The sequence below is a fragment of the Camelus bactrianus genome, chromosome 9, assembly GCF_048773025.1.
Source record: "Camelus bactrianus isolate YW-2024 breed Bactrian camel chromosome 9, ASM4877302v1, whole genome shotgun sequence".
Classification (NCBI taxonomy): Eukaryota; Metazoa; Chordata; class Mammalia; order Artiodactyla; family Camelidae; genus Camelus; species Camelus bactrianus.
In genome coordinates, this window is record NC_133547.1 from 48,212,234 (window position 1) to 48,240,165 (window position 27,932).

General features: G+C 54.6%; 1 protein-coding gene across 2 annotated transcripts; it reads left to right on the forward strand.

Moving 5' to 3' along the window:
• Positions 1-27,581, forward strand: PHGDH (phosphoglycerate dehydrogenase). Of its 2 annotated transcripts, XM_010967964.3 has the most exons (12): positions 2-252; positions 6,107-6,258; positions 8,054-8,119; positions 11,103-11,157; positions 11,249-11,347; positions 18,276-18,408; positions 18,934-19,082; positions 20,625-20,777; positions 23,732-23,864; positions 25,063-25,193; positions 26,130-26,367; positions 27,270-27,581. In XM_010967964.3, the coding sequence occupies exons 1-12, from the start codon at positions 115-117 to the stop codon at positions 27,422-27,424; spliced, it is 1,602 nt and encodes a 533-aa protein (XP_010966266.1). In that variant the 5' UTR covers positions 2-114; the 3' UTR covers positions 27,425-27,581. The 2 variants fall into 2 exon arrangements, with proteins under 2 accessions (XP_074226389.1, XP_010966266.1); XM_074370288.1 differs by lacking the exons at positions 26,130-26,367; positions 27,270-27,581 and adding an exon at positions 25,669-26,054 and having other exon boundaries at positions 1-252.
• Positions 27,582-27,932: the final 351 nt, after the last annotated feature.

The following is a 27,932-nucleotide window of genomic DNA, read 5'->3' on the forward strand; positions in this document are numbered from 1 at the left end:
GGAGATCGCGAATCCTGCCCAGTTACATGAGCACGCCAGCGGGGACAGCCGCTTCTCTGTTTTGGTGTTTTTGCCCAGGGAGGAGAGCCACCGATTCCGAGGCTGACTCCAGCAATGGCCTTTGCAAATCTACGGAAAGTGCTTATCAGTGATAGCCTGGACCCTTGCTGCCGGAAGATACTGCAAGATGGAGGGCTGCAGGTGGTGGAGAAGCAGAACCTGAGCAAAGAGGAGCTGATAGCCGAGCTGCAGGTGAGGCGAGCGGGAGAAAGACGAGGGCTGCGTGCCATCCTCCGCGGACACTGGCTGGCCGCGCTCGGCCCAGCGCGCCCCACCCTCACCCCCCATCCCTGTCCTTGGTGTCAGTCAGTCTTGGGATCTCCTGAGATTGGGGGCTAGGGAGGGCGGGGGAGGGAGGAGATGGAGGCAGAAACAAACGGCGGCAAGCTGCAGGATGCAAACTTTCTGTTGAGTTTGCAACCGCGTGTTTCTCGTTGGCGTGCCTCCTGCCAGCATTGCAAAGTGCAGGCTGCTCCAACTGGTCCTGCAGGCTGCCCGCGGGATGCCAGCGCGGCTTCCCAGCGCCTTTGCGCTCCGTGGCCCCGGCAGCTCCGCGCCGCCTCTCTCTCCATCCCCCACTCCCCGCGCTGGGGCGCCAGGGGACGGGCACTAAAGTGGCTTCCCTGCGTAGATCTCAGGGACCGGCCATCCTTCCCCTCCCAAGCCCTGGCTCCCCTAGCCAAATTCCGCCTTCCCGGGAAAGGGGGTGGGCGCGGAGGTGCCTGGCGAAGCCCCAGCCTGTCTCGTGGCTGCCTGAGAAACTGCAGGGAAGTCGGCTCGACTCGGGCAGCAAACGCCATACCCGCTTTTCGTCTGATGCAAGAGTGCTGAGAGTTTTCACTGCGCCTTGGCCTCCAGGGAGCGCTCCGAAGAGGGGGCTGGCGCGGGCGCCCGAGATCCCCGCGCCGGCCTCGCGGCCGTGCTGCCACTGCCGGGGTCCAGGCTTAATCTCCGCCCGTGGCCTCGGAGGATGGCCTCACCTTTGGCCTCATCGTGGTCAGGAATGACCAGATTGAACTAGAATCCGATCCCAAACAACCTCAGGAAATGTACATTTCTTAGCAGATCTTTCTCAGAAACGTATCTCTGACGGCTGTGTTACATAATTAGTGCAGTCTAATTCCAGTCTTTTCCTACCTTGTTTGTAAGGGCCGTGCGAGGTTTGCTGGCCTCATCCAGGATTGTGACTTTTTTTTTTTTTTTGGTGAACTCTTCCCTCCAGTTCCCGCACCTCTTACTTCTGTACCGCACCCAGTGTCCAGGCGTCTCGGACCCCACCCCCCAACTCCCTCACCCTGAAGTGTGGCCTCCTACCAACCTCAACCAGTCTCAGCGCAGATTCACCCCCTCCACCCTTCTCTGCTCTGAGAGCCCCTTCAGTCAAACCACAGAGGCAACGGCTGTTGCTTGAGCTGTGAGGCAGTCACAGGCATGGTCCTCCTGACTGCCTGTGCCCCCTTGTCTGCCCTTGCATCTGCTGCTGTGTTTCTCCATGGACCCCCCTGCCTCCCCTCCCCCATGGTGCTGTATCTGGGTATCCAGCCCCTGTCCTGTACTTAGAGAAGTTTCTGACTGGTCCCTACGTTCAAGAAGCTTGTAGGCCTGGCCAACACACCGGGAGATTACTGACCAGATGACACAGTACTTGAGCATTGAGACCATCCAGCAGCATGGCCTCTGTGGGCTCTGCTGCTGCAAATGGAGAGAAGGGGGTGATCTGCCTGGACATGGGGGGGGGTCAAGGGCTTAGGACCCAAATCCTTGGAGCTGGATGGGAGGTGGGCACCTCACATCTGTCACTTCCTCTTTTGTGTCAATGGCCTTGCTTTGGGCAATGGCCAGAAGTCAGTGAAGTGGTCTCCAGACCACCTTCTGACCCTCACCTCCACCAGAACACCAAGTTGGAAAGAGTGGCCTGGACTTGGTGCTTTACAGCCATTTTATGGAAACCAAAGTCCTGTACCCCGGGGGTAGGGTGGGGACAGGGAGTGGTCAGTGCAGAATTGAGAAGAATGGGAGGCCTCTGTTGGTGGTGGAGGGGTCCCATGAAGTTGGCAAGTTGGCCAGATGGGTGGTGGGAAGCTGGAGCTGAAACTTGGAGGATGTTTGAAAGGCTCTGAAAACTCCTGGCAGGAGAGGAGGGTGTCTGTTGGCTAATGGCCACTGGGCATCACTGAGCGGTTTAGGAGTGCCTGGGCTTTCTGTCTCTTTTTGTAAGACATTAGATTCAGAGAGCTGGTTTGTCTCCTTGGACCACTGGAGGGTCCTCATATCCATGCTATGTCTTGTTACTCTTCATGGAGTGGAGTCTGGGTTAGTGCCCCCTGCCCTCCTCCATTTAAACCTTTTTCATACTGAAGGGAACTTGAGTACGTTGCCTGAACCAGGCTTGGCCTCTGTTGCCCCTCCTTGGTATTCTGGGCAGGCACGGTTTACTCTCTCTCACTCCATGGTCAGAAAGTACAATTATCCCCCAGAACCACGCTTTTCAGACTTGAAGTAAATCACAGCTTATTAGTGGGTAATGAAGTCAGTTTAATGGGCCGTGATTAGCATTGGAAAAAAAAAAAAAAGACATAATCAGAGAACGATGCAGATAGTTAGGCTAAGTATTGGGTCATGAAATTTGTTTCAATTACGTGTGTGGTGGTGGGGTGTGTGTATGCGTGTGTGTGGTTATGTGAGTATAAAATCACAACTTAAATGCGTGTTTCTTACCGTGGGCTGTAGTCAGAAATTTGGAAAACATTGGCTTGGAATAATAAGAGCATCTTGTTTGGAGCTCAACAAACTGTTACTTAGACTGTGTGCCCCTCTTCTATCAGCAGATGTCACATCTTAAATAAACCTAATATGCAGGGACATTTAAATCTTACCACGTCTCAATGACTTTTACACTTTGACCATGACCCACAATAGGAAATTCATTTTTTACATCACAACTCAGCACACACACACGTGTGTGTACACACATACACTAAAGTTTCATGGAAGATTATCCTTACTATATGTGTTAATTCCTAATACTTTCTTCTGTTTCGTTAAATGGCAGTGCTGGTCAGAATCCACTACCTCGCTGGTTATATCCTGCCAGAATCCACTACCTCTACCGGTAATGCATTTTATTTACTGAAGCACATTTATATCTTTTTTTTTTTCAATTGAAGTATAGTCAGTTATCTCTGCATTTTAAGAAAGGAAAAGAAGGAAATACTTTTCCATGCCAGAGTCCACGTTTTGAAAGACTCTTTTAAAATAGCAAGTTTCCAGCTTTTACACTAGGATTTGTTTTGCAAAAGTTAAATAGCCGTCTACCTCATCAGGATCATGCATGTTGTGCCAAACAGTGCCTGCCTGCATTTTCTGTAGCTGGGGAAAATGACCTGAAGAGTTTTTTTGATTTAAGTCAGACGCAGGAGCTATGCTAGATCCACCCCCAAGGCCGAGCCTGTCCTCCTTGGGAAAGGAAGCATGTGTGAACTTGAAGAATGTGAACGGGTTTCCACTGCTGAGTTGGCAGAATTTGTCAGGAACAGCTGTAAATCCAACAGCAGCGGCCTGCTGTTTTTCAGCTCTAAGGCAGCTGAGGGACTGGGAGCAGGGAGGACCACTAAGTGTAGAAAATGTCTGTTCCAGCCGGCGCTCGTACACAGATACAGCACCCAGAGAGGGGAGAATGTAGACAGCAGAGTGGGTGCGGTGTTGAGATTCCCACCGCAGGAGTGCCACAGAGGGCCTCGGGATGCTGCAGAAGAAAAGTTACAATCACAGCAAACCGCCAGGAGGATGTGGGAGGATTTGCAAAGGGCCACAGTGGGCATGAGTGGAGGAGAGGAGCGGGCAGCATGGAGCCAAGTAGGATGACGTGTGGCCTGAGAAGGGGGTGGTGCCTGGGAGTGCAGGGGTTTTTGGGGATCAGCCAGAGACAGCTTGGCACACAGGCCATCAATAAATGTGTGCTGATTGAATGGATTCATCGATAATGCAACTGAATGAAGAACTGAATGGAACAGGGGTAGTTGAGGATGTAAGGGGTCTTGAAAGCTTGTGAACTCTGGCCACAAGGGATGCCCGGATCAGGTCTGGCCACAGCGTCTGCTGAAGGGGAGTCTGTCAGGGGACAGATGAGCTCTGTGTGCACATCTGTGCTGATCTGACTGCAGGCTCTTCACACTTGGCTTCGCAGAAAGCTGGTTTGAGGGACACACCCTTGAGGGAAAAGAGAGAGACTTGGAGTAAATCTCCATAAGGGAGATCCTTCCACAGAGAGAGGCTGTGCTTGTTAAGGAAAAACTAGTGCTGTTTCTGGGCTTGTCCTCAGAGCCCACAAGAACAGGGTGGACTCATGGGGAGTCTGTATCCTCCTGTCCACTCAGTGTATCCTCTGGGAAGCAGATTGCCAGATTTGAAGAGAGGGTGGCAGCTTTGGAGAGAGCATTCAATTTCAGAACCACAGACATAAAAGGGCTTGGAGTGCCTGTGAAGGGTCCTCCCTCTAGCTCTGCGGTCTGGCTTAGCCCCCAGCCAGTGAGGATGCCTGAGGCATGCACACTTTCAGAGAAGTAATTCTGGAGCCTCTCTTGAGCACTCATCCCAGTGCTGAGAAGCCCTCCAGATCTAAATAGGCTGCAGCATAAGCTTCATTCCTCTTCTCCCCTCAGTGGAGAGAAAACAGCTTTCTTCTCTCTCTGCAGGTAACTTGTCTAAACTTGTTCCTAGGCTCAGGGCCTGTGTGCAGTAAATACAGTGTGAGCCCTCACCCTGGGAGCCAGATGCCCATGGCCTTTCTCTGTCTCCAGAACCTGTGTGGTGGGGAGGGAAGAGAGAAGGTTCTCATGGGATCCGGCTGGGTGCTCCACTGGGGACAGGCAGCGAGACCTACACTCGCGGGTGTCTGATCAGACCTGGGCGGGACCCCAGGGGCCATTCCTTCCCACACTTTCATGTTACAGAAGGAGACTGGGGGTGGGGTGACATGACTGGCACTGTGACTCCGCTTGTTATTGGCAGACCCCAGACTAGAGCTTGGCCTCCTGGTTCCCAGCTTGCTGCTTGTGCAGTGACACGAGCTGCGGCGTCTCCCACCTGGGACGGCCTGTTCTGGGCAGGCTCTGCATTTGTTCACCTGCTCCATCTCCTGGGGATTCTCATGGGGAGTTTGGCAACAATATCCTTATTTTGTGAAGATGCCACCGGATTCTGATTGGGCCTGAGGAAGACTGTCCTGGGGTCTGGCTTAGCCCAAGTGCAACGGCTCTGTTGAATCCAGAAGGTCTGATTTTTCACACATATATACATTTTTAGTCTAAGACTGCCTGGGTCTCCGAGTAACTATAGACCTGTTTAATTGTTCTCTCCTCTTCCCCTCCCTTCGGTCTCTATTTTAGGAAATGTTTTCCTTTTAACAATTTGTATTTTTCAAAAAAAAATATTGTCACCTCTTAAACATGTTTTTGATTTGTTTAGTGGGGAGATAATTAGGTTTGTTGGTTTGTTTGTTTATCTTTTTAGTTTAATGGAGGTCCTGGGGATTGAACTCAGGACCTCATGCATGCTAAGCATGCACTCTACCACTGAGCTACACGCTCCCCCCTTAACAATTTGTCTTTTAGTCACTTCATTCATTCATTCATTCAGCCAACCAATATTTATTGAGTGCTCCCTGCATACCAGGCACGGGGGCTTACAAAGTAGAATCCGATCCCACCCACCCCTTCACTAGCTCCTTGTCAGATGGAGGACGTGATGTCCACTGAGCAGGGCCACGTACCATGCCAGGTGTTGTACCTGTATCTGCCTTGTTTCCTCCTCACACTCTTGAGGAGGCCGAAGCTCAGAGTCATAGCCCATGAGGGCTGGAGCTTGGATTTGACACTAGGCCTGACTGATGGCGGAGGCTTTCAGGTGTGTGTGCATGTACAAAGCCTCCTCTCCTTGACTATTTCCAAAGTCAGCCAGCTGGCGGGAGCTCTCATTTGGGCAGAGAGGCTCTCCGAGGTCTCAGAGACCAACTCTGTGGGCCCTGGTGTTTCTTCTTCTGCCTCAGGACTGCGAAGGCCTTATTGTCCGCTCAGCCACCAAGGTGACCTCTGACATCATCGAGGCTGCCGAGAAGCTCCGGGTGGTGGGCAGGGCTGGCACAGGCGTGGACAACGTGGATCTGGAGGCTGCCACAAGGAAGGGCATCCTGGTCATGAAGTAAGTCGGGAAGCTTGGGGTGGGGGTGGGGGTGGGGACTGACTGTCAGGAGGAAGAAAAAACCTGTAGGGAAGGCAAAGCCACGTCAGAGTTAGAAGGGCTCCCAGGAGGACTCCTGCTCCAGGCTGAGGCCAAGCAGGGGGTCAGCGCTCACAGCTGAGTGGTTCCCCGGGTATTGATACTGAGGCAACTTCAAAATGCTTCAGAAAGCTGCCCCGCAGGTGCTTGCACATTGCAGCCCGATTGGGGAATCAGGAGAATGCAAGTGAATTTATCCTGGTCCCTGCTTCAGGCCCGCGCTGCCCTCCCGTGGTTCCCTCTGGAGCCAAGTTTCCTTGGCTCTGCTTTGCTGTTATCTCCCTTCTGCAAATGCACAACCTTTGCTAGGAGAAGGACTCTGCATTCTTTCTCTGTCCTCACTTCTCGGCACCCTTCTGGGGCCAGGACCGCAGTTTGTTTTTCAGGCTTCAAGGCCAAGAGGAAAGGGTCCCCTTTAGAGCTGTTTTTGCAGAAACCCAGGGCAAAGGTCACGGCAGCGTGCCAGCACTAGGTGACACTCATTTCTGGCTCCCATCTGGCACGTGGACCGTGTGGCAAGGTTATCTCCAGGTCCACTTCTCTGTCCCCAAGCCTTTTCTCTTCCCTCGGAAGCCTCAGTGTCCTTAAGACCTATAGAATAGGGGTCAACTGACCCCGGTTGTCTGCCTGAGGTCAGTCTCCAACAGAAGAAACGTTAAATGGTAACCCACCCTGGTCACCTCTTGTCCTGGACCCAGAGGCAGTAGCCCCCGACCCCTGCCCCTCTTCCCGTGTCCCATACAGCCTGATCGTTCTCCGTGGGCGACAGGAAGCCAAGTGTGCTTATGGAAAGACAGACTCTGAGAATCCTTTTATCTCGATTTTTAATTTTCTAAGAGCACATTCTCTTTTTCTTTTTTTTTAATGGAGTTACTGAAGATTGGACCCAGGACCTCGTGCATGCTGAGCACGCACTCTACCACTGAGCTCTACCCCTCCGCACTTAATTTTAAAAAAATAGAACCTCTTGACCTTTTTTCTTCTGGTAACCTTCATTTCCAGGGAAGAAAAGACCCAGTAGAAGAAGGAGGGTGAGCACGGCTGTTAATTATTCCAAAAGACAAACAAAAGACTGAGAAAAGAAAAAAAAAAGCTTCATGGATTTTATCCCTATTCTCATTTCTGTAAAATGGGCAGAGTCAGCACTGCCCTGTGGTTTACATGCGAGGAAGCTTTCTCAGTGCAGAGCTGGTTGAGAGATAGAAGGAGAAGTCAAACAGATGGGGATAAAAGCCAGGTCAGGCAACTTGGGAAGGTCTGTGGGCAAGGGGCCGACGTCTGCATTTGTCATGGGCACAGCCTTTGTCAGACTGATGGCACAGAGCAGCAGGGACTGGTGCTTTCTGTTGGCAGGTAGATCCTGAAATAAGAGGAGAGAAAAAGGCTGAGCCACACACCTCTCTCCCAATCGAGAGTGATACTTCTCTGTCTCGGGAGAAGTGAGTAGGTAGAGAGAGGCCAGGCGTGTTTCTCTAACAGAGGTCCCTCCGCAGGACAATATAAAGTCAAAGAGAGAGAGTTTCCTTCCAGCCCTGGGATTAGGGCAGGACTACGTCACAGGACTCAGGTAGTGGCGTGGGCTTGGCAGTTTGCAATAAGCACAGGTAAGCTCACGGAGCAGGAGAGAGCATGGTGTGCACTGGAGGCGATCCACTGGGCCAGGAGTGGGACTCCTGGGTCTGGCCCTCTGATGTCCCCTTTCTTCTTTGATCTTTAGCACCCCCAATGGGAACAGTCTCAGTGCTGCGGAACTCACCTGTGGGATGATCATGTGCCTGGCCAGGTAAGTCCCTGCCTTCTCAGCAGAGTCAGTCTCTGTGGTATGCCAATTATTGTGACTCCCTAAGCAAACTGACCCACGGAAACGTAGAAACACTTCAGCTTGGCGACACGCAGGCTGCTAAGAACCTTCAAGGCCGTCCATGCTCTACTGAGCTGGTTCTGGCACACCAAGGTCAGGTGGCTTCTCAGGTTCCCAGCGCTTACAGATAGGGAAGGGCGGTCACACGGCTGCTGCTTATGACCTTGGAGCAGGCTCCCTGAGAAAGTAAACGTGTGTGTGGTCTTGTCTTTCTCCTTCCTCATTTCCATCCTCCATGCCAGTCACAGCAGGAGGCCCCTGCAAACACTATGCCTTCTCTCACCTCGAAGTCTCTCAGATGCTGTTTCTGAGGCCGGGAGCATCCTTCCCCTTCGTCTCTGTCTAGGTCATTCTCATCTTATTCTTCAAGATTAAGCTCGAGGGTTAACTCAGCCAAGAAACACTCTCTGGATCCCCAGATGGATTCCCTATTCCTGGCCCCCAGGGCTCATCTCTGTCACTGTCCTCACAAATCTGTATGTAGCAGAACGGAACAGAAAGCTGCCCCGGGATCCCTGTGCCTCCCTGTGGATTCATAACACACGAGATCTCAAACGGTCAAATGTCTTGCTCTTCCAGCAGGCATTGTAGGGGTGGGCCTCTTGGGTAGAGGGGACAGCCTAGGGACCAAAGGAGGTGGCATGTAAAGTACAAGAGTCTTGCTGCGTGGGGTGGTGCAGTGACAGGCAGTGGGTCCATGGGATGGACGGGAAGCTGCTCTCCCAGAACATCTGGAGAGGACTTGAGGTCTGATGCCCTGTTGTCACTTGTGCCATTAACTTTGGTGGTGTTTCTCTTTTTTTTTTTTTTTTTTTTTTTTGAGGGAGGGAGGGAGGGATCTCAGAGCAGCTTTCTGATTCTCTAACTTTTTTTCTGGAGGTGAAGTTTCCCTCCAGAGTCAGGAGTGATTTTCCTCCTATTCCAGGACCAGCTTTATTTAAAGGCGTAGGTGAAATGGTGGGATTCAAGGGAAGCGCCCTGTCCTCAGCCATCCGTCCATGACCTCAAAAAGTTTCATGAAAATTAAGAAATAATCACCCTATAGGAAGGAATTACCAGTCTCATCACCTACTGTGTGCTGGTTTCATCAGACTGCTTACCTAGCATGGCAGAAGTAGGAGGGAACAGGAGGTAGGACAGTAAAATTAAGAGCATCGGGCAATGTGGGTGGAGAGCGGCCTGCGCGGGCCTCTCGGAGGGGGACTTTGAACAGGAGCACAGGTCCCTGAGGTGCAGGAGAAGCGCCTGACATGGAGAGAGTGGAGAGTTCACCGTTTTGCCGGCTTTACTTTCTCTTACAAGTGAGGCCGGCCACCGTTTAATTCTCAGGAGGTCCCCCTGCCCATGTCATGATCCTCCCCAGACTGACCTGGTGAGGACCCCAAAGTGTTGAAACCTTTGGGGAGGCTCCACGGCCAGCTGGATGGGGCAGCAAGAGGGCGGGTGTGGGCCTGGCTGTGCTCCGTGGTCTAAGCACAGCTCTTAGCACCATGCTGTCCTGCGGGCAGAGGTGAGGAGGCGGGAGCATGGAGAGGGGGCAGGCGGGCTCTGTCTCACTCGGTAAGAGGCGTTTTTCCGTCCGGCTTTGCTGAGGGAGCACTTCCTCAAGGCAAGTCATCGTCCTTAAATACATTCCCGACGTGAGGCCCCTCTGCGGAGGCTAGATGGGCTGGGGCAGTGAGATGGAACTTCCTCCCCATGAACTTGCTACTTCAGCTTTGTTACTTACGCTTACCCATGCGCTCACGGGGCTCTGACCATTGAACAGGTTCCCCGTCAACCTTAGCCTCGGATGCAAGTCTGTGTCTTGGTGATGTGTAAACAGGAAAGAATGGTTTTTATGTCAGTAGAGCAGGAATGCAGAAACAGTTTTCTTAGAATCTCTCTTTTCTCTCTCTCTCTCTCTCTCTGTCTCAGACACACACACACACACACACACACATGCACACACCACTGAATTTTGTGGCCAGCAGGAAAGCCTGCATTTGAATACTCGGGAGGCTAACTGGTGGGGGTGTCTTCCTTGACTTTGAATTGACTCCGCTACTTCTAGTTGAGTGATGCTGGGTGAGTGTTTAACCCCCAGTGCCTCCCCCCATGCAGTTGTTCTGAGCATTAAACGAGGTAGCATTTAAACATTGTTTCTTGTCTCTTCCTTTTTCCCGTCCAGAGAAGCTTAGAGGACCATGTCCCACGTGACATGTCATGCCCTCCCACCTCTAACATTGCCCTAACTTCCTTTGTCCCTTCTGGAAAACACATGGAGACTCAGACCTCCTGGCTGACCAATAGGAGGAGTTAGGCTGTGTGTGTGTGTGTGTGTGTGTGTGTGCGCGTGTGTGTTTTTGGTGGTGGGACAGGAGGTGGTGTAGATGTTAGAAGTGTAGACTGCAGCACTCTCCCATCCTAGTCCAGCCTAACTCTCCTGGGCGGATAAGTAATCGGCTGTCCCTGATACAGGGGAAGATGTCATAGGCTGTGGCTCTGCATGGATTAGGAAAATGAAAATCTTTGACCTTCTGGAGCACTTGACGCCATCAGAGGCCGCCAGTACCCCATCCCATTATTCCTACAAGCCATGGAGGATCACCTATTGCTTTTACACGCCAAGAGTCACTCAGGTTGATACTCCAGCAGCTGAAATGGAATCAGAACCTCCTCCCAGACTCCTTGCTGGAGACAGAAATCCCAGGGCTCCAAGTTGGGTCTTGCCAAGGGTTTCCCTCTGCTCCACTTCCTTGACCATCCTGGGTGTTTCTGAACCTGAGCCCCCAGACCCAGCCTGAGCTTGGTTCCCTGGGGGAATGACCCTCGGAGGTGGTCGCTGTGCAGCCCTCATGTTGGCGCCTCCTTGCTGGGTTGGTGGGGTCTGGGACGGGGCTGCTGAATGTGTCTGTCCTTGCAGGCAGATTCCCCAGGCAATGGCTTCCATGAAGGATGGCAAGTGGGAGCGGAAGAAGGTGAGCAGCCGGCCTTGCCTCACCCCGCCTGGCTGGTGCCTGAAGTTCACGCTGGGTGCTGATTTCAGCTTCTTGGCCTGTTTGGTTGCAGTTCATGGGAACAGAGCTGAATGGAAAGATCCTGGGAATTCTTGGCCTGGGCAGGATTGGGAGAGAGGTGGCCACCCGGATGCAGTCCTTCGGGATGAAGGTGAGAGCTCACCAGACCCTTTGGATGTGGGGCTTCCTGCAGCAGCTTTGGAAGAGAGGCAGCTTTGCTGGAGGGCAGCTCAAGGCTTTGTCCTAAGAGAGGCTGACTCCCCTTCAGAGCCTCCGACTAAATAGGTGGTAATTCAAGGGAGGGAGGGAACATTGGCCTGCAGATCTGGACACCTGAACTCAAAATTTGGGAATACTTGGCGGTCCTTCCGCTCTGGGGTGAGTAACTGCCCTGAGTCCCTGTGGAGCAGAGAGGGGGTGTCTAGTATCTGGCCTGTCCATTCCTCCCCTGCTGTGAGGGCCTCCTTGTTTTGCTGTTTTAGTCTCCTGTGATAATTCAGAAAACAGGAGCAAATTTATTGCCTTGTAACAGAGCAATTGGCCATCCATCTTCTAGCTCCCTCATAGCCCAGAGAAGATTGAAAGGGCCTTGCCTACGCACTGTGAGATGATTGTAGAGCCAATGGTCCTGGAAGACCTCATAGGCTCCTCAGAAATCATCCCTGACCCTGCCTCCCACCAGGGTGCCCCCTTTTCCTATTCTGGGAGCTCAGTAGCCCTTCTGGTTGAGGGAAGCTTGTCGTCAATAGCAGTGCCCCCCACCTCTGGGGGGGCACAATCCAGGAGACCTTGCCAAGCTGGGGGGAGGCCATTCAACTAAGAGAGGAAACCCGCAAGGATGCCCAGGTATGAGATGAGGCAGCTGGGAGTGCTGGCGGACCTCTCCAGGTTTTCTGTGGCTGTTCAGGCAGGGATTGTGGGTTCAAACTGCAGCCAGGAAAGCTTTAGTTAAACATTAAAGAAAATAGTTTTGAAAATCAGATCATTGCAGGTCTAGAAGAATTTACATAGAACTGTGATGGCATTTTCCCTTTTCCCCCTACTCCCTCCTTTCTGCAAGACCCTCCCACCTTCAGTGAGTTAGAAGGGACCTTAGAGATTAACCTTTAACTTTATATCAGCCTCTGGGGTTTGCAAGTTTTTGCTGAAGGCTCACGGCAGATGGATGGTGGACCAGAACCCGGCAGGCATCCCACTGTGCCACACTGAACATCTTCTCCCTCCTGCGTCTACTTCCCACCGTATATATTTAAGTCAGCCGGACGTCCTTCCTAAGCCTCAGCCCTGGGAAGGGTGGGCACTACTTTTTCAGGCTCCTGTGAGAGGTGGGTGTGGCCCTGCAGGATCCATTGATCATGGAAATGGGCCAAAGCCATGTCCTCTGTGCTGGGTGGTGAGGTGCCAGGAGCCACAGGGAGCCCTTTCCCCTCCTTCCTCTTTTGTGAGGGATCAAGGTCAAAGGTTCAGCTTGTGGAAAATTTGGATTGTCTAAAAGGAGGGGTCAGTGGGGGTGGGTATAGCTCAGTGGTAGGGTGCATGCTTAGCATGCACGGGGTCCTGGGTTCAATCCCTAGTACTTCCATTAAAAATAAGTAAATGAACCTAATTGTCTCTCCCCCCTCAAAAAAACTAGAAAAAAAAGCAATATAAAATTTAAAAACAATAATAAAAGCAGGGGTCAGGAGTGAAGTAAAACTCAGGGCACATGTGGCCAAACAGATCAGCGTTTCCTTGATGATACAGGGACTGTGGGATGGTCGCCAGGCCCAGCGGCCATTCCACTATGTTCACTCCCCTTCCATGTGGAGCCGCAGCACCCTGGACTCTCCTAGTTCGGAAACACTCATTGTCAAGGACTTGAGACTTTGGCAGTGACTTAACCCAGACGAAAAGCCCCACCTCATTTCCTGGATAATGGAAGCGACTGGGAAGCTTGTCTGTTCCTCTGGCACCACTGAGCTACTCAGCTGCTGCCTGAAGCTGCTTCCGAGGGGCACAGAGGGGTGTAGGACTTGAGCATCAGCAGCGGAAGTGACTGACACCGCTCAGAGATGACTAAAGCCTGCTTGTGAATGCACACCTGTGTCTCTGGGCATAGCACAGAGGACAGAGCTACAGACAGAGCTGGCACCAAATGGAATGAGTGGTCCTAGGAGGAAGTGACGCCCCTGTCACTGCAGATACACACACGAGACTAGGTAACTACTTGGCTAGGATGTGATGAGGGGATGGGAGCATCGGCAGAGAGGTAGAAGCAGGTGCCCTTTAGAGCCCTGACATCTGAGCATCCATCATCCCATTAGGCTACCAGTCTCTTTAGTCTGTGAAACGGTCCTGGCAGTGAGTTCACCGTGTGGTCATAGGAAATGCTGTCAAATTATTAAGGACTGTGTTTGGTACAGTAACTTGGGATAAAAACCTAAAGACATCGAGGGGACCAGCAGGCACTGGGGACACTGAGTAGCTCTGGTCGGCTGGCTTGGACAGGACTATGAAGCGCAGGAAGGTTATCTTTATCACCCCCTCTGTCCTGGCACCTGGGGTCCTTTCCTGTGCCTGATCCGTCACCCAGGCTGTTAGCCACTATTTAGGCTGTCGATGGGTGACCTCTACCTGACCCTGTCCAGGGTATCAGGATTTAAGGGCTGACTCCTGCGTATCACAGGGGTTGTAAGGAGAGACCTTGTACTCATGTGTTGGGGACAGACCGCCCTTTCCCTTCCTTTCTTTGTGACTGCCTGGTCACTCAGGGGAGAGGGAGTTCATCCAGGTGGCTTCCCAGTACCACTTGACGTGTGTGTGGGGGGATGGATGCATGGGGAGCCCACCTTGGCTGCCCCTCCCAGCAGCACAGGCCTAGGACGAGCCCTGGCGTGCCACCCTGGAGCCGCTGCTGACTCGCCCTGAGCCTCAGATGCCGACGTGGGCTTCAGGGTGATTCTGGCAGCCTGCAGCCTGCTGGGTGAATCGTTCAGGTCTTACACTCTATACTGTTCTTTCTTCCTGAAGCCTTTTCTCAATGTTGTTGCTGAAAAATATGGTATAACTCTGGAAGCTCAGCTCCTTCAAGCTGGCACATCCCCTAGAATGTGTGAACAGGCCCCAGCCAGCCAGGAGCTGAGCCTTGCACTTTCTTATCAAGGTTTTCTGTGAGGAGCACACCAGCATCTCTCAGCAGCTTCTCTGCGGCCAGTTTTGTCCTGAATCTAATATTAGCCCAGAGGCATGGATGCTGAACCCAGGGCACCAGTTGTCACTGATTTTTTTCAGGTCCTCTTAATGTTTCCTGAGGCCTGCTGTGTTAGATACTGTGACACAACGGCCCTCAGGGCTCAGTGTTATCATCCCAGCTTTACAGATAACAAACTGAGGCCCAGGAAGGTTATACGATGCTCACGGTAATAGGAGTAGTAAGTGGTGGAATCCAACTCAGACTGGGCCTCCTAACTTCCAGTCGGGTGCTCTTTGCCCTGCACACTGCACGCTGCCACCACCTCTGTCTTTGTCCTGATCCCCACTAGTTAACCAGTCTCCATGCCGAGTCACTGCTCAGCCATTCTCAGGACAGGCAGCTCCCATCTCAGCCTGGTACCTGGAATCCCTCCTGCCCTAGAGCAGTGATGTTCGAATGCTTTCTAGAACCTCAGGTTTTAGATACAGTTAGGTGCCTTAGGGACACAGGGTGCCCGCCCAGCGGGGCAGCAGGTGGTGGGACTCTGGGCCTTCACCTCTGCAGCTGTGACTTGATCTGGTTTTATGTTGGGTTTCTGTTTAAGATCTCCTTGTGTCCGGAGGGAGTCCCAAGGCTAAGCCCAAAAGCTGGGCTCTGGGGCAGAGAGAGGGCGTGACCATTGGCTTCTTTGTTGGAGCCTCTTTACTTTGAAGGCCTCCTTGCCCTTCTCCCTCCTCTGTCAGCCAGAGGGCCGGGGGGGCCGGCACGGGCAGCCTCCCAAGGCTGCCTTCTGTGACAGCAGCTCGGAGGTCGCCCCGGAGCACTGCTTGACGAGCGGGGGTTCCTCTGTTGCCCCAGCACCAGGACTCTGCCTGGGGCTGGGACTGGGGTGTGGAATCCCTTTGTGTGTCTCCCCAAGGCTCCTCTTTAGGAATGGATGGTGTGCACCCGGAAGTGCCCCAGCTTCTGTACCTGAGGACATCTGACCTTTGCAGGACACGTTGGGACCCTACTCAGGCATTGACCTCCTGGGCCTGATGCCACCCTTTCTACCCCCTGGCCCCCAACACAGTTTCCTGGTGAAGGAGCCCCAACTAGCTGCACTCAGCTCCTGCCTGCCCTGGGTATCTCGAGTGAAAAGTGAAAGCAGGGGTTTTCTCAGTCTAATTCTTCCCCTGCAGCTGTCTGCAGATGAACAAGGTACTGTCATCTGTGACAGCTGGGAGATGCTTGTCCCTGCCTCTCCCGTCCACTTCCCTTTAGCCCCGGACACCTGCAGCGGGGCCACTGGGCGAGACTCAGCCTGCAGGACCCTTCCTCCCGGCAGCCCCACGCTGCTTCTTGGCTCCTGAGAGCCCAGAGGCAATAGAGTTATGTGAACTCGCTCCACCAGTCTTGGCTGTGTGACCTCTCTGGGTGTCCCCATCCTCTGCCTGCTCATGGGAAAAGAAGTACATCTGGATTAGACATGAATGGGGCCTTTATTCCAGCCAGACTCAGCGCCAGCAGACAAAGAGGACTTGTGAGAACAAGGGCAAGGATCCTCTGCTCCCCGGACATCTCACTCCCCTTATGAAATATAAGTAGGCTACATTTGGGGAAATGGCCACATGGGCCTGTCCTGGGTGTGAGCTCAGGATTCTGGAGGGCCTGGGGAAGGCAGCCCCTTTCCCACAAACCTCCACCAATGGTTGGGGTGCAGCACACTTGGCTATTTTTTTTTAAATAGCTTTTTTTTTTTTTTAACTTGAAGTACATTCAGCTACAATATATCCACTTGGCTGTTTTCACCCTGCAAGTCCCATGATGAAAACATGTGCTCCAAGAGTGACACCTCGTTCATAACTGTTTCCTTTTCTAGGAGTGCCGACTTGATACAGCACTCGTCTCTACCATTATTTTCTCACATAACTTATGTTTACCTAATTTCAAAAGAAATTCGTGATCCATGGGGAGAAGTCCAAAGGGCATAGGAAAGCATAAAGGGGAAAGAAATTAATCTCCCCCCGTAGAGATAAGCGCTGTTGAAGTGTTATGCTTTGCGTTCTTCCTGGTTGTTTTTGTTTAATCCTGGGCCAACTCTGAACATTTTCTCAGGGCTGAGGGAGCTTTCTTTCCACAGAACATTGAATTGTTGGAAATCAGAGCAGAGAGTGACTTTGTGCTGAGGAGTGCTCCTTTCCTTAGGGCTGAGGACCCCAGCCTGGAGGGCTCTGACTTGCGCCTTGACACACAGTTGACAGTGACTGAGGCAGGACTCAGGCCCAGGTCTCCTGGGGCAGAACCCACACCTTGGGTCCTGCAGACCTGCCTGGCTCGGTCGGCTGTCCTGCCTTCTTGAGGACCCCGATGCCTTTGAGATTCTCATGGCTCTTAACACCTCTTCCCCTGAGTCAGTGCTCCTGGCGCGGACGGAGCCCATGGAGAGAGCCCCGGCAAGGCCTCCTGGGTGGGCCAGCCAGAAAGAGGTAGGTCTTCGCTGTTGCAAGAGGCAGACGCTTCACACCTGGTTGCACGTTCTTCTCAGCTGCGCGTGCTGCCTTGGCAACCCCCAAAGTACTGCCCTTGCTGAGAGAGGTGTGGCTGGCACAGGACCGCTGCGGATGTAGGAGCCATGCTTCCATGTGTTTCCACCCCTGTTTTCTCAGGTGGGCCTGTGGGCCTCCCCTCCCACCCCTGGTTAGAGGGTACGCACTGGGAGGGCGGGCTCTGGAGCCAGAATTCGAACTTGCGTCCCAGGTCTACCACTTGCTACTAAGTTTGTGAGCTGGGCTAAACCGTTTAACCTCTGCCCGAGTTTCCTCATCTGTAAAATGGAGAAATAACAGTACCTAACCCATCAGGTATGAGACACACAGTAAATGCTAAAGACGTGTTTGCCGTTATCAGCTATGAGTTTCTGTCCCTTCTTCCTTCTCCTGAGCTCTGTCTTCTCCAGCGTTTCCTCTTCCCATCAACCTGCGATGACCTTTGGTGGGTTTCCCGAGGTGGTGAAGTTTACACCGCCGAGCTTCCTGCCCGTCCCCGTCTCCCAGGAGTCAACCTTCCTCCCTTCTCTGCAGTCTCATGGAGGTCCCAGTGCTCTGGGGGCTCAGTTCCTCCCCGGCCAGCCCAGACCAAGCTTCTTTCTGGGTCCTCCCCATCCAGGGTGTCTTGATGTCTCACTTCCTCCTTTTGGTGTCCTTCCCCACCCCAGTCAGACCTGCCTCGTTGAAAGGATCTCTCCTTGAAAGGATCTGTCTTTAGTCATGTATACCTTTGTGTGATTAGTCACCATGTCATGTCTTCTAAGACAAGATGCATTTCAAGGCTTGTTAAAAGAAACTGCAAGAGAGGGGACCACACTCTCCCTGCTGGTCTTCCACCCCCTTGCCCAGTGGCGAGTCCTCGTCTCATTGGTAACCCTGCCCTGCACCACATGCTCTCCTCCCCGACTTCTCCCTCACTCTGTTGAGGTGGCCCGTGCACCTGCCTGTTTCCTGGCCTGTGGGGCCTCTGGCTGCAGCCAGTTTCTCCCTTCCTTTTGCTTCTGCCTTGTGGCTCCCGCACTGCTCCCCCCAGAATTGTCCTCCTTCACGTGGGGTTTCTACTTGCCAAGGGCTTCTAAGCGCCACTGGTCCAACTGCACACCAGCTGCTTGTGCACCCATTTGAGGTTCAGACCTTGGAGGCGGGCGAACCTCCCTCTGAACTCTGGCCCTGTCCCTCTGGGTGTAAGCCCCACTTCCTTCAGCTCTAAAGTAGAAAGAATAGTGCCAACCCCCTTGTGTTGTGATGAGAGATAAACTGGGAAAGGCTTAAGAGAGTGCTTGGTCTGTGGGAAACGCTCCATAAACGGTCTCCGTGATTAATAACACCAGGACTAATAATTAACAGTGACACTTACTGCCTCTCTCTCGCCTCTCCAGACTATAGGGTATGACCCCATCATTTCGCCCGAGGTCTCGGCCTCCTTCGGTGTGCAGCAGCTGCCCCTGGAGGAGATCTGGCCTCTCTGTGATTTTATCACCGTGCACACACCTCTCCTGCCCTCCACCACAGGTAGGTGTGTCCCTGCTTGTGGGTTGGCCACAGAAGCCACAGACCAGATAAAGGTGGACTGTCAGTCTGGGCCTTCTGCCTACACTGGTGACCAGATAGCGGGGGTTGGGGGGCACACCCAGGTCCTGCGAGCACGGAGCCTGGTGATGCTTTGTTACACGGCCCTGCATCAGACCAGGGAGGGGTGCGCTAGCTAGAAATGCGTGGGATCTGGGTGAGCTGTGTCAACCTTTACGACCAGTGACGCTGTGGATACATCCTGGGGCCACTGCAGGCCTGTCTGGTTCCTGGGCCCATTTGAAGGAAGCACTAATATCTCAAGGACTTTTGGGGTGTTTCTAAACTGAGTCTGGTCCAAATCCGGAACCAGGACTCCTGCCCCAGAGCAGGGAGTGGGTGAGACCAGAGAGGCGGTGGTCCTGCAGGAAGGAGGCCTGTGGGGAAGAGCAGGTGCGGGGAAGGGAGGGCCTCTGGTGGGGATGCAGGAGAGCAAGGGGGATCCCATTGCTCCTCCCTCCCTTGCAGGCCTGCTGAATGACAACACCTTCGCCCAGTGCAAGAAGGGGGTGCGCGTGGTGAACTGTGCTCGGGGAGGGATAGTGGATGAAGGCGCCCTGCTGCGGGCCCTGCGGTCGGGTCACTGTGCTGGCGCTGCGCTGGATGTGTTTACAGAGGTCAGAGCCCGGCCCGTGGTCTTTGGGGGTGGGGAGACGGGAGCGGAGGGGCTTGGGAGGGAAGCCCAGCCTGTATAGAGGCCAGGGGCTCACTGTCTGTGGGTCAGAGGTAATAGGTCAGAGGTAATAGAAATTGTGTCGCCAGGAAGAACACCTATGTGGCCTGAGGAGCCCTTGCAGAGCCTGGTGCAGAGGTGACCCTGCTGTCTTCTGCAAAACTCAGATTTTAAATAGAACCTATCCCTGGCCTCAGGCTCCTAGATGGCTGCCCTGTTGCTAACTCAGGGGAAATCAGAGCAGCACATCAGTTCTGAGGTGGAGGATTTGGGGCGGGAGAGAGGGGTTTAACGTACTGATAGAGGTCTCTGGGGAAATGAATTTCAGTGTCCCTTGTCTTTCCTTTCCCTCCCTGTCTTCCCAGGGAGGGGAAGGAAGCTGAGGATAGTGGTTAGAAGCCTTTCCCCTGGTCCCGGGGGCTGCTCTCCCTAGGTCTCTGCAGGAGTAGAGACACAACCTGTGCTCACCCGCTGCCCCCGTCCTGCCCAGGTGGAGTGATGATGAGTGCATTTCCACTTGAATCCTTTTGGCCTGTCTTAAAAATCCTGCTGCCAGCGTCAGGGGTCCAGGGGAAAGAGCGTGAGCTTTGTTAGGCAGAGGGGGTTTGCTGGTTACCAGTTGGGTGGCCCTGGCAAGACCCTGGCCCTCAGAGCCCCTGGATCACTGTTTGTCCCCTGCTCAGGGCACCGCGTGCATCAGGTTTGTAGTCCTGCTCATCTTTCTCAGCTACGTCGTCAGCTCCTTGGAGGCAGGGGCGCACCCGGTCCTTCTTGTATTGTCATTTCCCACCACAGCCCCTCTCCCCGCTTCCCCCCTGCTCTCTTTGGGCTCCTCATGGCACTTAGTACTCTGTGGTCGGCACTCAGGCCTACGAGGCCAAAATCCAGGGGGAGCCAATGAGTCCTGGGGAGAATGACCAGAAGAGAGGAGGTGTCAGTAACATTTTCAAGCTGCCCAGTGAGCAGAAGGGTGGAAGGGGCACTGGAGGGTAGGGTAGGGGTGCCCAGGTGGGCTGCCTTTCGTGGTGAGAGTCTGGTTGCAACACCTGTGCGGAGTGCCCATGAAGACTGCTGAGAGCTGACAGTAAGTGCTGGGGCGGGGGGTTTGGGTAGGGGACTAGGATGGGGAGGGGAAAAACCAGTGACAACAGCTACCACCAGCTGAAAACCTCTATCACTGCATGATCTCCACAATAGTGTTAGGTAGTAGGTAGTATTAACCCATTTTATAGATTGGGAGACCAAGGCTCAGAGAGATGGAGATTTGCCCAAAGGCACACAGATAGTAAATGGTGGAGCTGAGATTGGTCTAAGGCTCTGTCTACTCTGCTGTGGTGGGACCTTCACAAGGAAGCCGGTTATTATTGGGTCCAGCGACCATCCTGACCAAACTTAAGCAGGAGGCGGCCTCCCTCCTGCCCTCCTCCCCTCCACCTCCCTGGGGCGGTCCATGACAGCCCACCCAGAGGTGTCTCTTCCTGGGCAGGAGCCCCCGCGGGACCGGGCCTTGGTGGAGCACGAGAACGTCATCAGCTGCCCACACCTGGGAGCCAGCACCAAGGAGGCGCAGAGCCGGTGCGGGGAGGAGATCGCCGTGCAGTTCGTGGACATGGCAAAGGGGAAATCTCTAGCCGGGGTCGTGAGTATCGCCCTGTAGGGCTGGGCCTGGAGGTTAGAGGGAGGAGCTGGAGAAAGGCTTGTGGTTTCTGGGGCTGATGATGGGGCAGGGCTTGGGGGCAGTGAGTTAGTGCCTGGATTCAGCCCTGGGAGCTGAAGATCAGAGACCCCACCTGAGCCAGCGCTCTGAGGGGTGGGGAGGGGAGCTGCCCGGGATTAGCCTTGATCGTTGAGGCCCTGCCGCGGGGAGCCAGCTTCACCTGTTCCGTTGTAGCCCCGCTGCAGAGACTGCGGCTTTTCCCAGGGCCCTGCCTCTAGAGAAAGGCTTCTTTGTTCTCCATAGGCCTTAGGAGTGAAGGAGCGTGGCTGGCGGGAGGGCGGGATGCCCGTGGTGGTGACAGGTGGGGGATGGCTGTGCGGAAAGCTCCGTAGGGTGCTCTCAGCTTGTGACCCTGAGCACGCTTTTCATCCCCTCTTTCTTAGAGCCCCGGGTAGGGATACGCCCTTCCCTGGCAACCTGCCACATCTCCACCCCGCCCCCCATAGGAGCCCTCCTCGCCAGCTGGCCCCTTACTTTCCCCAAATCAGGCCTTCTCGACTGCTCAGAGTGGGCCCTTCCACGTGTGTGTTTCTCCTCCAAGCCGAACCTGACTTACACTTCAAATCCTGTCCATTTTGTTTGGTCTTCAGATGATCCCTGAGGTCCAGTGGGTACCAGATACTGTCTTAGCCCTTTGGGGATACAGAGATGGACGAGGAAGGCATAGCTCGCCACCCACCCCTTCGCGAAGACTTGCTTGGCCTTTCCAGCTCCATCCCAACCCTTTTGCAACAAACCACATTCTCTCTTGTTATTAAGGTTTCATGAGTTTATATCTTAGCCCTTATTCTAAATTCTAAGTTTTCAGAGGACAACTCTACCTACCCCCAAACAAAAAACAAACCCAGATATAAGCTGCTCTGTGGCTCATGTGGCTCTGCCTGGGGCATTTAACCTACAACGAATGAGGGTAGGGGCAGGGGCTGGGGGGTGGTCCCTGACCTTCCTGACTCAGCACAGGGATTTTGACTGTGGAGAACAGAACTGTGGCAGGAGAGTCGTAGGATGCTTTGTCCAGCCCTGCCAGCCCTGATTGAGAGCCCTGCTCTCCAGGCCACCCTGGCCTCTGCATCCTGAGAAAGTAAGGGAGCCCGCTGCTGTCCTATGGGGCCGGCCGCCCCAGGTGCAACTGGCAGGCCCGGAGAGCCTGGGGATGACCACAGCACGACAGTCCACCAAGAAGCGGGGTCCGTCCGTGTCTGCGCCCTCTCCTCTCTGTGCTGAGTCTGTGGGCTCCTCGGGACAGGATACTTTCTTGCTCCCTCTGCGTGCCATGGGCTGCCTCCCTGGTGAGGCTGCAGGGACCCAGGTGAGGTTTGGGCTGTCACCATTGCCACCTGGTCTGGGCTGTTCTCTTCCCTTCTCTCTTTCTTAAGAGGTCATATCTCTTGGTCATATAGCTAAACTTGGCCAGTTGACCTCTCCAACCACAGAGGTGGGTAGGGTAGAGTAGGCATTTGGAAAGAAAGACATGTTTGTCACATAGGAAATCTGTCCCTCATTCTTTACTGGGTCCTCTCCAGTTTAGTTCTGCTGTAACCTTAGGCGCAGACTAACATGTGGTCAGGTTGGTGCCCAAAGGCATCTGCTCTGCCTGGAGCCTCCTGCTCACCTAGAGAAGACGACTTTTACTCAGCAGACCTTCGGCAAGCGCCGCCCTGGGGTGGGGCGCTGGGGCCCTGACAGAGGACAAACCAGGTGTGATGCCTGCCTTTGGGGCTGCTCAGCTGAGCACTTTCCCTCTGCCTGCTGCAGGCTCTCGCCTCCCAAGCTGTTGCCTGGTGCTTCTGCTCTCCTTCCCGCAGCTCTGGGACTCATTGCCCCCCCCTTTCTGGGCCCCCCAGAGAGGATCGGGGGAGCCCCTTACACAGAAGGGTCTGCTGGGGAGTCCCGCTGCCTCTGTCCTTTCCAACATCACAACTCTCCTTGAATTCTCTGCCAGTTGTAGCTTTATGCAAACGGGAAGAGAAGTGTCCACGTTCTCTTTTCATGACATCTGATCACGGCTTGTTTGATTTGCCTCCAACCCCAGGTTTCTAATTAAATCCTTCTTAGATGGTTTTATTTATGAGTTGCCTCAATAAAAGTGGCCAAATACATAACACAGCCAGAACGTCTTGAGCCACAAGATGGAATGGACATTTTGACCAGAACAAGCTGGCTTTGGTATCAAGCCCCTGGCAAGGGTCTGGCCGGCCAGCTCCTAGACTCACAACGTTAAACGATTGTGTGGCTTCTGCCTCCGTCAGCTGCCCAGCACGTCTTGCGGGGGTGGGGGGTGGGAGTTCACAGGGGTCAACATTTGAAGAGTGATAGTATCGTCAAAAGTCTACGAATCCAGCCTTATAAACTGGTATTTGGGCAAAGTGTTCTGTGACAATGTAAAAACCACATTAAAAAAATCAAGATAGAAAGTAAAAATGAAAGCAAATTAGGAATGCCGTCCCAGAGACGCCCACCACTCTACGTCCTAGTGGTCCGTGACTCCCTGTATGTTTTATGTCAAAGACCCACCTTCCTTCCCCAGCACAGGAAAAGCGAGTCTCCCCAGGCTGGCACAGGTCCAGAGGAGAGGGAGATGTCCCTCTCCCCCTTCCCCGCTCCCCTTCCCGCAGTTTGCAGTGGTCTTGGCCTTTTTTGTGCCCTTTTCTGGCTCCTCAGGTGTCCCCAGCTATAGGAACAAGCTGTCGTCTTGTTGGTGGCTGATAGAGGTTGTCCCTCCCCACCCCCCAGCACCCAAAGCCAGGGTGACCCTGTGCCTTCTGCTCTCCACATGGAGCTGGGTCCTGGCAGGAAGACCTTGTTTGGGTGCCAAGTCAGGCAGGTGTGCCCTGTCGCCACTTCCTGATCTCAGCCCTAGGCCCCTTTCTCCGCAGGTAAATGCCCAGGCCCTTACCGGTGCGTTCTCTCCACACACCAAGCCTTGGATTGGTTTGGCAGAAGCTCTGGGGGCACTGATGCAAGCCTGGGCTGGGTCCCCCAAAGGGACCATCCAGGTGACAACACAGGGTGAGCCGGGGACTCTGCAGGGGGAGGGGGAAGCGGGGCGTGTCTGCCGCAGGTCACAGACCAGTGGGGGGCTCGGAGGTGACCCAGGTCTTCTGACTCCATGTCTCACGTTCCGTCTGAGTGTGGCTGTCCTGCTATCGAGGGGGAACAGAGGGGAAGGGGTACAAAACCTCATTGGAAAATATACTGAATTGTCATAAGTCATGTTTATGCAGTATTTTTAAGATGTGCACGTTTGGAGTGCAAGAGGGACCTCCACAGCATTTGGAGTTTCGCATGAGAGGCAGTAGGTTTGGTGGAGGGAGTCCGGGTGAAGTGGCAGAACCTTTTCTGGTTTTGAGCCGGTTGCTTACCTGCTGTGTGGCTCTCCCTTCTCTGAGCCTTGGGCTCTGCATGTGGGACGTGAGCGTCAGGGCGGGTGTGCCAGACAAGCAGGCGGTGGGGATGCTTTGTGCTCCGTGACATACTGAGGTGGGCTCTCGGGCAAGCTGACGTCCTCGGGGGTGGGGGTGGGGCATCTGCTCAGCAGGGGAGCGGGGCCAGGACAGCGCCCCCTGTCTGCCCCTCCGCAGGTTCTGGCTGTCTTTGCAGGGTCCGGCCCTGTGCAGGTGTGGTTGAGAGAGCAGGGAGGACTCTGGTCCCCTTCACCCTGCTGAGTGAGGCTTGTCCTCCCCACTGACGGCTGGGGAGAGATTGGGGTGCTGGTGGGCAGACCCAGCGCTGGGCAGGGACAGAGCCAGGCGTCCCCACTGGCCTGAGTGCCCAGGCCCCAAGGAGGTGAGGCAGACAGGGGCGGCAGGTTCTCTACATGTCCTTTTCTTCTTCTATTTCCCGAGGCTGGCAAGGGGGTGAGTGCCAGCAGGGGTGAGGGCAGGACCTTTTTCACGTCCCCTTGGGGAATGGCAGGCAGGACAGGGTGGCCAGGCCAGGGGCAAGTGTGCAGGGGCCGTGGAGGCGGGCTGTTTTGGAGGGGCATTTCTTAGACTGGTGTAGAGTGTCCCGGGGGGCCTGGCCTGAACCCCGTGTGTCTCCCACCACTGGCTCTCCATCCTCCAGAGAAAGGCAGAACTGCGCCCCCCAGAATGGGGTTAGGGTCCCCCAGGGCGGTGAGGACTCGGAACCTGGTGCCAGTGGTCTGCTGCCCCCTCCCGTGTTGTTTGACACATGGCGACTTACGGTGGCTTCTCTCCGTCTCCAGGAATGTCCCTGAAGAACTCTGGGAACTGCCTGAGCCCCGCCGTCATTGTTGGCCTCCTGAAGAAGGCGTCCCATCAGGCAGATGTGAACTTGGTGAACGCCACGCTGCTGGTGAAAGAGGCTGGCCTTGAGGTGTGCACCCCACCTGCCTCTCCCCTACTCCTGCCCCGCTCAGCCCGGCCTTGCTCCCCTGCATTTTCAGAGCACCTGACAGCTCCGCTCATTGAGTGGGAGCCCTGGGTGTGTGACAGTGTCTACCTGTGAGGGTGGCGAGACTTTCGTCATCTGCAAAGTTGGAGGTACCGTCAGCCTCTGCACTTTGCTGCGAGTGAACTGATGCTCGTGAAATGCTTTGTGTATGAGCGCTGTGTGCGCAGGAAGGGTGGCAGGACCCCCACATCCCAGCTGAGGAAATTTAGGCGCCAGGCTGGGAGCTGAAAATGAACCCAGCGGGCTTGGCCTCTGACTCTCTATCCAGGGCTCCTATTACCACAGCACCTGGTTGCCTGCTTAGCGTGCAAACTCTGGCTGCTTGCAACACACCCTCTTAGCCTCTGCTGCCCCTCTTGGCTTCCCTTCGGTGTCTTCCCTCTGGTCCCTTTTTTAGATCAAAGTCTGTGTTTCTCAGCCAGTGGGAGCTGGCAGAAGCAATGGGCAGGAGAGCTCCCAGGCCCCCTTCTTCTCCCCGCCCTGCACTCCTACAGGCCACTGATTCTGGGCAGGAGACAGTCAGAGCAGGAGGGACCAGGCTGGATCGGCCTCCAGTGGCAGGTCTGCTAATCCTAGCCCTTCTCACAGCCCTGCTCCCTCCCTCCATCTTCATCCTCCCCAGTTTCCCTTCTCCTCTCCAAGTCTTTACCTGTAGCTGGTAGATCTCTCTTTGCCCTCCCTTTAGGGAGGTCACTGACTGTCGCAGGAAGCTCACACTTGGGGGCATAAGGCTTACCCATTTGCTCTTTCCCCCAGCCCTGAATTGCTGAGCGTGTCAGCCAGGCTGAAGCCCCACAAATTGGCGATTAGGCTGAAGGAAGGTGGGCATAACCTCGACTCCTTGCCGTCTGTCTACAGGTGACCACCTCCCACAACCCTGCTGCACCCGGGGAGCAGGACTCCGGGGAATGCCTCCTGACCGTGGCGCTGGCAGGTGCCCCCTACCAGGCTGTGGGCTTGGTCCAGGGCACCACACCTGTGCTGCGGGCGCTTAATGGAGCCGTCTTCAGACCAGAGGTGCCTCTCCACCAGGGCCTGCCCCTGCTTGTGTTCCGGGCTCAGCCCTCCAGCCCTGCGATGCTGCCGACCGTGATTGGTGAGGGAGCCTGGAGGGCTGGCGAGTGCACCCGAGGCAGAGGCGGGCATGTGTGTGTGTGCGTGTGCGTGTGCGTGCGTGTGTGTGTGGCTCTGTCCTGGGACTGGGCTCCCTGGACTTTGCTTCCTTCTGCCCCTCTCCACGCCTGCGGGCATCTCTGGATCTGCAGCATACAGAGGGTCTGTCACGCCAATTTCCAGGACATCTGGGGAGTGGGTACGGAGCTCAGAGGGAAAGTGCCTTATCTAAGGTTGCAAAGCAGGGCGGCAGGGTTCGGGCCCCGTGCCCCTGTGATGAGCCAGGTGCTCACCACGTTAAGTGCACAGTTTAGATCTGTCTGTGGAGCTGCATCCCAGGAACTCGGAGCCCTTGAGAGGAGCCCCTGACTGCAGGCTGGGTGGCCAGCCCGATCCAGCAAAGCCTGTCAGGGCATCCCTGCCAGCAGTTGTGGGGATCTTGCACCCGCCCCAGTTCCCTGGCGCCTGGGCTGCTGGGGGTTCTGGAGCATGTCCAAGTTTGGCAGAGAGGATATCCACAGATCTCAAAGGGCCTAATTTCACTGTCCTTGCCAGCTGCCCCGAGGAACTTTCCCCTGCTTTTCTCCCTTGTTGATGATTTGGATAAAACTAGCAGCCAGCAAGCCTGCATTGCTGTAGCTCTCTGTGGCTGCTCTTCCTTCCCCTGCTCTGCCTGATGGTCAGGGTGTTCCTGAAGCCTCTGGAACAGCGAGGGAAGCTGAGCAGAGCCTTCTGTCCCCTCTCTGTCTCAGCTCTTTGATTCTGAGACCATCACCCCCATTGCAATGTTGATCTCAGGATTCCAAGTCTTGCTAGCTAGCTCCCAGCCTCTTGCTTCTCCTTCCCCCACGCCCCTTGCCAACCAGGGGTTTCTTCTACTTCCAGGCCTCCTGACAGAGGCAGGAGTGCAGTTGCTGTCCTACCAGACCTCAGGGGTGTCAGACAGGGAGACCTGGCATGTCATGGGCATCTCCTCCTTGCTGCCCAGCTTGGAGCCCTGGAAGCAGCACGTGACCGAGGCTTTCCAGTTCCACTTCTGACCTTGGACTCACCCGTCCCAGCCTAGCGAGATTTCCTGAAGAAACATGCCCTCTGGGAGAGGAGATCTGTGTTCATGGGGCTGACACTGCTTAGGCTCCTGCCCTTGTCTGACCTCCGTGGTACAGCAATAACCACTTAATAAAGAGCCTACCCGTACTCTCCGGGCGTCTTGGTGTTGTCATTACCCTGAAGAGCCACCAGAGGGCATCCGCAGGCCGCTGTGAGGCTTGGATTTGACAGCCGAAGGGAGATCTAGATGGGCCAACTGCATGCCTGGGTGTGGGTGCCCTGAAGGGGATCCCTCTGCTGTCTCTCAGCTTATTCAGAGGCATTTTTTAGGAACAAAGCTCAAGGTGTCTTGGAGTCTTGTGCTATTTCAGATATCCCTTCCAAGAGGGAATATAGATGCACATTGATAAATATAACTCAACAAACCTTACCAGTGCCAGGCACTGGGGTAGGTGTCTGCCCAGGGGGAGGACGAAAGCTCCGAGGGTGGCCCTAGCA

Coding starts and splice junctions, on each gene's coding strand:
- PHGDH (XM_010967964.3), top strand. CDS start 115: ATGGCCTTTGCAAATCTACGGAAAGTGCTTATCAGTGATAGCCTGGAC. Junction 6,259..8,053: donor AAGGGCATCCTGGTCATGAA/GTAAGTCGGGAA, acceptor TTTGATCTTTAG/CACCCCCAATGGGAACAGTC. Junction 25,194..26,129: donor TGAAAGAGGCTGGCCTTGAG/GTGTGCACCCCA, acceptor GTCTGTCTACAG/GTGACCACCTCCCACAACCC.